Source organism: Bison bison, unplaced genomic scaffold (assembly GCF_000754665.1).
Source record: "Bison bison bison isolate TAMUID 2011002044 unplaced genomic scaffold, Bison_UMD1.0 scf7180017864271, whole genome shotgun sequence".
Classification (NCBI taxonomy): domain Eukaryota; kingdom Metazoa; phylum Chordata; class Mammalia; order Artiodactyla; family Bovidae; genus Bison; species Bison bison.
Window position 1 is genome coordinate 2,663,939 of NW_011494843.1, and position 9,242 is coordinate 2,673,180.

The window sequence follows — 9,242 nt, forward strand, 5'->3', positions numbered from 1 at the left end:
AATCTCTTTTACTTTAAATATTGGCAGTAATTCTGTTTCATAAGAAATAAAAGTAAACTAAGGAAGAATACCTACGTGGAGACATTTTATAAAGAGCATTTCAGGAATATTTCCTTGTCTCCTGAAGGAGAAAATAAAAACATGGGGGAATTTACTCAGAACTTTTGTTTGATTTTTTTGTATAGTAAATGGAAACTGCTACAAGTCTGTCCACTTAACGTATATTTCAAGGTTTCCAAAGCTTATCCATTTTTAAGAATTTTCTGAAAAATTTAAGTGCAGAACTTATACCAAATTAAAAAAAAAATAAAAACCTTACATTAAGAAAGCTTTATGTCATTAGATCAAACCTCCATCATCTAGGGGATAATTTTGCCTCTGATTCCTGTTTGTTCTGTTCATATTCTAATAGGTTCAAAATACTACCTGAAGTTTTGTATCGAATTCCCACACTTGAAACAATTTTGATTAGTAATAATCAGGTTGGATCTTTGGACCCTCAGAAAATGAAGACAATGGAAAATCTGATCACATTGGACCTTCAAAATAATGACCTCCTACAGATTCCACCAGAGCTTGGTAACTGTGTGAACTTAAGGTAAGTGCTAAGTTTTTTCATGTATTCAATTGTGGAAGTGTTTTTGTTTCTTTTTGTTTGTTTGTTTTTTTGAGGTAGTCTTGCAGGCAAGTTGAAATAAAAAATGTAATGTCCTGTTAAAAATAAAAGGTAACAAAACTCTTAATCCCAATTCTGTTTTCCAAATTTTACCAAATGTATTTTTTAGTTTTGTTTATATAGCATGATACATGTGTAAGTATAGTACACATCTATCATACATGTCGATTGTTTTAGTGATACTTTCTCATCCCTCTGTATGTGTATATAGCATGATATATGTGTAAGTATAGTACACATCTATCATACATGTTGATTGTTTTAGTGATACTTTTCTCATCCCTCTGTATGTGTATAACCTGAAACTACTGCATAAAAACATCAGGGAAATGTCAACTCCTTAGCTGTGCAGATAGGGATTTTTAAAATCTGATTATAGACTACTACCAGTTGTTTCAAGCCCTGCGGGGTCTTTCGTACTCTGTGTTTGCTATTACCTCAGCCTCAAGTGCCTTTACCCTGCTTCTGTCAGTAATCAACCTAATTATCACCTTTGAAAACCTTTCCAAAACTCCAGGCAGAGTTAGTCCCTCCTAAGATTTCCCATCCTGCTTTGTTAGGACTTATTTATATCATTTCTTTTTCCTGTACAAGAGTTATCCCAGTGCCGAGAAAGTGGTAAGCACCTAATGAGTACTTGTTAAGTGAATATAAAGGGAATTTGAGACATGAACAGCAAGCCTAGTAGTTAAACAGAATGTGTCAGAAAAATTTAATTATTGAAAACTGCATATAATGGCTTAACATATTTTACTTTACTAGGGCAGCACTGATATCTTTGGTACCTCAATTATTGAATTATAGAAGGCGAGTGAGTTGATTCTTGTTATGTTCCATAAGTGTATTCTATAAAGTCTCTGTGAAAACCAACTTAGCAAATACTGAACCGTTACTCCCTAGGGGAAGCACAGAGTCAGGCTCTTTCAAGCTTCTGGTCACATTTTCATCAACCAATCCACACATAATCTTGTGTTATGTGTGTTTCTGCATTAAGATGCCTTATTTAATATTGTTGATTCATTCATGTTGAATTATGGCTAAACAGTGCTATGATTTATGCCTGAGTGAAGCTTGCTTATCTAACGTGTGTGTTTCCTTGTAAGATACATGACATCCTTCGTGTGCTTAGAAAAACTAGAAATACGTCAGCATTATGCTTGCAGGCTATATTAAACAGCAAAATCACCAAGAAAAAGTACAATAATACAAAAAAAGTCGCACTTAATAGACTATGGAAGGAACACTTGTTTATGGTACGAGAGCTGAAACAAGACAGAGCGTCACCTTTTTTTGTCTTCAGTGTTAAGTGACTCAAATTTTTTGCTGCTCTGTACATGTCCAAAATGATCTTCAAAGTGTCACATGTATTGATTAGGAGGTGACAAATAAATTTTAGTGAGCAGGCAAATTAGCAAATTTGGAGTCTATGAGTAATGAAGATTGACTATAATTAACTTTTTTTCTATAAATTAAGAAAATCAGTCTTTTTAAAGACTTAAAAGATTCTTTTAAGAATTCCCGTGGCACACAGATACATTTGAAGATATAATTTAGATCTACTGTATAATATGTTGTGAATCCTTTAACTTTTGTTTATATAAACACTTAAGTTATGGAAAAATAAAAAAAAACTCTTATAATTTCATTAAATTAATTAAGTAAATCAACCAGCTCTTAGATCTTAAACTGTACTCATTTTGAACATTTAAATAGGTTTTATAAGTGCATCTGGTCAAGGGAGGAAGTACAAAGACAGACGTGTTAATGTTCCTGGTGTGGATAGGATATATTGACTGTGTTATAGTCTTTGATATGAGTATTTGTCAGTTTGCTCATTCTAGCACGTGTGTAAATATAATTCAACCATTTAGTATATGGTCATTATAAGATTGAGGAGGTGATGGGTGAAATAATGATTCATATCACAGCTCTTCTATTTAATAACTAATCTTGGACAAGTCCTTCTTATCTTCCTGAACTTGTGTTTCCTATTTATAAAATTGAAATATTAATGGTGCCTACATCATAGAATTGTCAAGATCTTTAAGAGAGTCAGTGAATGTAAGTTACTTAGAACCATACCTCTCATGTAATGAGTATTCAATTAATGTTATTTCAGTCATCATTATAGTTACAGTTCTGTTTAAATGCTTAGAATGAAAAGGGACAATTCAAAAAATAATACATATATTTTACTTATGAAATAGTAAATGAAATTAGAAGAAATGCCTCCCTAATGGAAAATGTTAAAATTCTGATTTCTCTCTTTTGTTTAGGACGTTGCTTCTAGATGGAAATCCATTCCGCGTTCCTCGAGCAGCCATCTTAATGAAAGGAACAGCTGCTATTTTGGAATATTTGAGAGACCGAATTCCTACTTAAATTGAAGTCATTACATAGTCTTGGTCATGTTAATTCTTAGACTTCTTAAATTGATAACTAACATTTTTCTAAGATATTATCTTCATTTATGATGGTGTAACCACGTATTGTGTTCATTTGTTCTAAATGTTTTGCATAAGATTTATGCAAAAAAAAATTCCCTCATTCCCACATAGCAAACAGTTTCTTCAAAGGTGAATTTTTATTTATTACAGTTAAATATTTTTATAATGACAAAGCATTTTTGTAGCGATGGATTTTTTTTCCCATTTCTACTGTTACGTATATTATGACCAACTGACTTGAATATGACCATCCAATTTCTATGTTTTCTTTAAACTTATGTTTTAATTTCTAAATTTTCATTGACTATACAATTGAAGTGAATTTTATTTAATACTGCTCTTTGGCATTAAAAAAAAATAAGGCTTTTCATTATCCATGATAAGACTTTTGTGATATGGTTGGTATCAGTATAAGTTTCAAATTAATATTTATTGTCTTGTTTTGTTTTAATATAGTTGAAATGTTTTTTCCTAGTCTTTTTCCCATGTTTCATGAAATCATTTTACCGGGGTTTCTAATGTCACAGAAATGGTTCACAAGATACAGTTATTGGTGGAGAAAATAGTAAAAGTGTTTTAATTGCTCTCACAATTTTGAATTTAAAACTTGATTGGACTTTTTTTTTTTAAGATGCTTTAGTACTAAGTTTCCATACAACAACCTAGTATTTCTAGATTCAACACATTTAAAGAAATTAGATCTGCATATTTTTCCCTCAGAGTGTGAGCATTTAAATGATACCTTCTGTTCTTTAAAAAAAAATACTGAAATTTTATTAATTTTATAGATAACAGCAACAGAAAATAAGAGCATATACTGCATAGAAATCTTAAAATGTGTTTTATTTAAATACTAAGCAGGTACTCGTATGTATAATTACTCTGTTGATGTGTTCTGATCTTTCCTTGTTCATTTTTTTTAAATTTCCAAGGTCTTAATTTTTAAATTTGCTAGTAACGTTAATAAGACTAAATTTGTAGTCATGCGGTAATTTTCTAAAAAGTAATTTGTTATAGATGAACCAGATTTAATAAAAATTAAATATAAACATTTGTATTTACACCAAAAATATCAGAAGTAGGCTAGTCAGTCATTATAAAATGTACTATGTGATTCTATTAAGTAACCAATTGATAGACGGTATTAACTAGTTTATATAAATAGATGGGTGGACAGGTAGGTAAGTAGATAATAGATGGATGGATAGATAGCTTTTGGGTGATTGAGACATAATCATATAATGAAAAAAATCATTGCTAATAAAGATAAATACTACATGTTCATTAAAAAGTTACATTTTTCAAATATTGATTACAATGTTTATGTTTTTGGTTTAAAAGAAACATTCCCTTTTCATACAACAACTCTGTTGCTCCCTAAGAAATCAGCTTCCATATTAAACAAAAGACACTTTACAATAAGGTGACATTTTATTATTTATACAATAAAGAGACTTTTATGTTATTCAAAACACTTTTTTAAATACTGAAAAAGTTGAGTACATCAAAGCCGAAAAATGGCTTTGCTATACACTGCACAGCATTATTATAGTCCCTGTATTTTGTATCTGTACAGAAAGCATCTTCAAAATGCATTCTAATCACATTGTACACCTTTACTGTTTAGTGTCAATACATAAAATAAAACTGGAGAATACAGCTTGCATTTGCAAATTAACTGACAAAGTAACTTCATTGATTCAGTAAATTTAAAATATAGATCCATAGGAGTTCTTTGCACATAAAATGAAGCAGCTTTCAAGGTTGTCATGGTCTCATACAGCAAAAAAAAAAAACCATTAACTACATTCACAATCTATGTTAATAAAGTTGTAAATATGTCTTCATTCAGTTTTTATTTACATCAATATGTAGTTCAACTAAAAAGTACTGTTGTGATACAGTAGTTTTTTTTAACACATACAAAAATGACAATTTTTATATATAATTTAAGCTCAAAATCACAATTATCTCAAAATATTAATTACAACACAGCCATTTCAATTAAACATGTCATGATTTAACTTTTTATAAAATGGTAAAATTTTTTATTAAAGTAAGCAATTTGTTTCGAATTGGCTAGAATTCACCATGTAGAAAACCTTAAATGGTAAGAGGTGTTTCCAGCCCCTCCCACCCAAATTTGTATACAGCCACCTAAGCTAGCAAAGAGACAGAAAAGGCCCCAATTTATAAAGATTAAGCCTCTTTTGCTATACTGCCGTGGCTTATTGTTTCTTCCATAAAAGCTTTACAAGGGGAGTGTCAATAAACTATGCAGTGAAATGCATGCATTAATATACAGTATGTCTATGTAAAATGTTAGCATTTAGTACACATTAAAATGTTCACAAAGACTGCAAAAGAAGTCATAAATAAAGAAGCACTTCTAAGATCTACCAATTGCAAATTGTAAACTTGAAAAGTACTTAATAATAAAATGGAATTTCTTTGAACACAGATCCCAATTCAAGTTCTTTCTCTGGCTAAAGGAGCTTTAGTTACTTGGCCTTAAGATGTCACTGTTGTGCTGCACATATGGTAGAGAAATCAGATGTCATAAAAGAGTATGAGCCTAGAGACTGTCTTCATTTTATTAAAACTGTGGCCCAGTGTTGCATCTCTGCTTAGGATTTAGTTTTTAAACTTACAGAAGAGTGAAATATTTCACTAACTGAAATATGACCTCAAACGAAAAGTGGAAAATGTGTGTGTATGCATGTGTTTAGCATATGGAAAAATATTAAATAAATAGGTGGAATTAGAGATTCATTATACGATAATAAAAGGATTATGCCCCAAAATAACTGAGGTCAAAAGAAATCAACTATAAAATATTTTAGGAATGAAAGAATTTTCATGGATACTTAAAAATCCTAAAAACATAGTATCCAGTATCCTTTTAATTCTTAAGCCAATTAAAATTTTATCATCATCTTTGTTTAGATTTGCTGTTGTTAATTTAAGATTTCTTCTCTGAATAGAAAGAGACTGTAGTTCATATTATACTTTATTTATATACAGCTGGGTGGGGGCGTGCCCTTAGGTGGTTATAAAGTGGGAAAAATAAAACTACAGTACCTGCAAATCTTTTGCAAGGTTATTTTTGGTGGTCTTTAAAATTTATAAACAGAATTCAGTAGATTTTACCTCTCATTTTCAACTAAGAAAAAATTCCTCTTTCATACGAAGACAGTGTCATTGTCCTTAAGCTTCCTTTAGTCCCTTCTATACACTGAATACACAGAGAAACTTGATTGGCTCTTGAGATTAAAAATATGTGGTTTATGTGTCAATTATTTTTCACATCAATACTAAGGCTTGCATTTTTGAGGAGGAAAACGTAGCTGAGGATGTTAATGAGAAATGCCTAAACATCATAAAGCGTATTAAACATTTATTGCATTCCATTGACACTAGGTGTCATCAAAGCTAAAACCAAATTTTCTAGAGTAAGACTTAACATAAAACATTTCTTTCTGCCCTGAACAGATGCCTTTCCACATTCAAGACCAATAAGAGTCCTCTGTGTGGAAAGACTGCAAGTACTGAAAATAAAACTTATTACAGCAGTACATTCTGAAAATAAATTACCATAGCTGATACAGGAACTGCTTTATATTATATCTGCCTGAGAGTTTCATCTTGGTTTTCCTGTGGGCTATTCAAAAATTACATAAGATTTCCTGACTAAATAAGGAAAGGGGAAGAGGGACAGAAAGACACAAAGAAATATAAGGTGATTTTTTTTTTCCTCCATTCATCAAATACTCTTCCTAATCTAGCTAATATAATGGTCAGTTGACCTGCATACCTGGGCATTGTTTAACTCATTACTTTACCTGTGCAAAATGAGTGTGCAAAGAAAAACACCTATGTCTGTCTATACAGAGACATAAAACCTGAGTTTCAATAAAAAGTTTCTAATATAAGAAAACTTCTTAATGTAGGAAAATAACTTTTAAAGGGCAAAAAATACCTTTGTACAATATAATCTGCTAACTTTAAAACTTCAGTGTGCATAAGCATCACATATTTTATAGGAGCCAACAAAAAAAGCAACCATTTACAATTTTCTTAACTATAGCTTAGATACCCATATTTTAATTTCTAATGTCTATTTTCATTCCCCTGAATTCATTAACTTTTCTAAAAGAAAAATGTTAAAAGCACATTCAGATATGAGGACTGTGATGAACAGTTCCTGCTTTTTTCTAAATATTGAGGACCTAGGAGATATGGGGTTGCTAGGCGTATAACAATGCCAAGCCACAAAGGAATTCTAAAATTCAAAAGAAATATAATCTATTTTTAAAAGAAACTATTGGAAAAATATTTTGTGGATAGAGTTGGGTCAAAGTCTGCAAGAAGCCGTTCTTACCTGAAGGCTCCTTTCTGCAAATGATTCACTCTTAAAAACTCCTTTCTCTACACTCCATTTCCTTAGCTTTCGTTTTATTTCATTTCTTTAGTTTTCCATTCTTGAACCCTGAATTGTGCCAACTGAAGCTCCCTGGTTCACAATTAGCCACCAGGGACAATGTCCTCTTCATTTATCTACGTCTTTATTAATCTCTCTTCAGGAACTCAGTTTTCTGGGATGACTTGCTTGCCCTTTCTCACATACCACTTAACTACCTATTGGGGGAAAGTCTGTTTAATCAATGTCCCCACTTATCATGAGACACTGATTTAAGGCTATTTCAAGATCTACATAATCCCTGGGGTGTAAACATCTTAGAAGCACACTGAGAAAATTTTTTAGAAAAATGAGCGCAAGTTGGTTCTCCACTTTGTGCCCAGATGACGTCATTAATTATGCATTCATGTCAGTTAAGTCACTGACATTTAGAAGAGGAAGCCAACTGAAAAGATTTCAACGCTTGCATCTGTAGTTGGATATAAGGGCCCTTTGAATCCTTGTATTGACAGGTGAAGGGACTCTGCACAGTTTGCTTAAGTGCTGACCTTCCTCTCTGGGGTCAGCAGGCCTGGTTTGGGGAATAGGGTGGGAAATGCATATGGCAGGGTAAGGGATTAGAGGCATTAGCTTAGGGAACTGTGCTCTCTTGCTTCCTGTTTATATGACACTCGCCTGAGGATCACTAGAAAAATTTCGAATTTGTGCAGAAAGCTAGAATCAGAGTCACACCTTCTCTGCCAACAGACTTGTTACCATGGGAACCAATGCAGAAAATGAAAAAAAAAGCTGGGAATTAAATATGGAGAAAAACTGATAGAGAGTTGGTTTTCACATGGCAATTTGAGCACTTGAGATGTAAAGAAAGAATATTCCTTGTGTGGCCAAACTAATGAAAGCAGACAAAATGACTTGCTGGTATCTGGTCCTGGAGACTTATCTGGGGATACAGGAAGAAAGCAGTAAGTGTGCTGTAGAATGGATAAGGGGGGCCTTGTAAAACCTCTGGTGATGAACAGCACAAATGTTAACTTTATGATCAAAGGGACCCTTCAAAAGGCATATGCGTGCTTAGCTTAATAAATGAAAGCAGCTTGCTGTAACAATTTTCACCTTTCCAAAGCCCCACACACTGCCTGGCAGGAGTATTGCACACCTAATATGTTATTGCTTGAAACATCTTTTCAAATACTAAAAAATTAACAGCAGCAAAAGCAGCTTTCAAATTGGTGGTTCCCCCTGCCCCTCCACAAGACAGCTTTTGTAAGTAGAATTTAAATTTGTTTTATTTAGTAAATATTTATTTATCCGATACAAGGCCTCCTGTGTGCCCTCTTCTGTCATTCTGGAGTTGATAATAAACTGATCAAACCAGAGTAGGATATCAGGACAATCTATAATAAGGACTTGGAGTTTCAACCTATCCTGAGAAAGCAGACCTACATATTACACTTTCAGAGGCTCTAAGGAGACTATTCTCTGGTTGGGCTACTTTCTGAAATCCTATGATTAAATACCTCATTCTGTGACTTTAGCTTGGCCCGTGTTTAAGTATAACTGCCCTAAGGAGAGGAGGGAAAGTCACACTATAGAGGAATTGATTTCACCTTTCTTGGAGAGCTAGTTTTCAAGTAGTAGTGAAACCCTTCACCTGACTCACCCTCCCAACATATGCAAAAGCTAAAAACAACGTCACCCA

At 32.6% G+C, this 9,242-nt stretch overlaps 1 protein-coding gene across 1 annotated transcript in view; it reads left to right on the top strand.

Moving 5' to 3' along the window:
• The window catches only part of LRRC40 (leucine rich repeat containing 40), a 40,844-nt gene extending 35,261 nt beyond the window's left edge, over positions 1-5,583 (top strand). Inside the window, exons 14-15 of the mRNA XM_010848759.1 lie at positions 413-598; positions 2,953-5,583. Of these exons, the coding sequence (XP_010847061.1) occupies positions 413-598; positions 2,953-3,058 (292 nt within the window). The 3' untranslated portion in view covers positions 3,059-5,583. The remainder of the gene's footprint in view (positions 1-412; positions 599-2,952) is intronic.
• Positions 5,584-9,242: the final 3,659 nt, after the last annotated feature.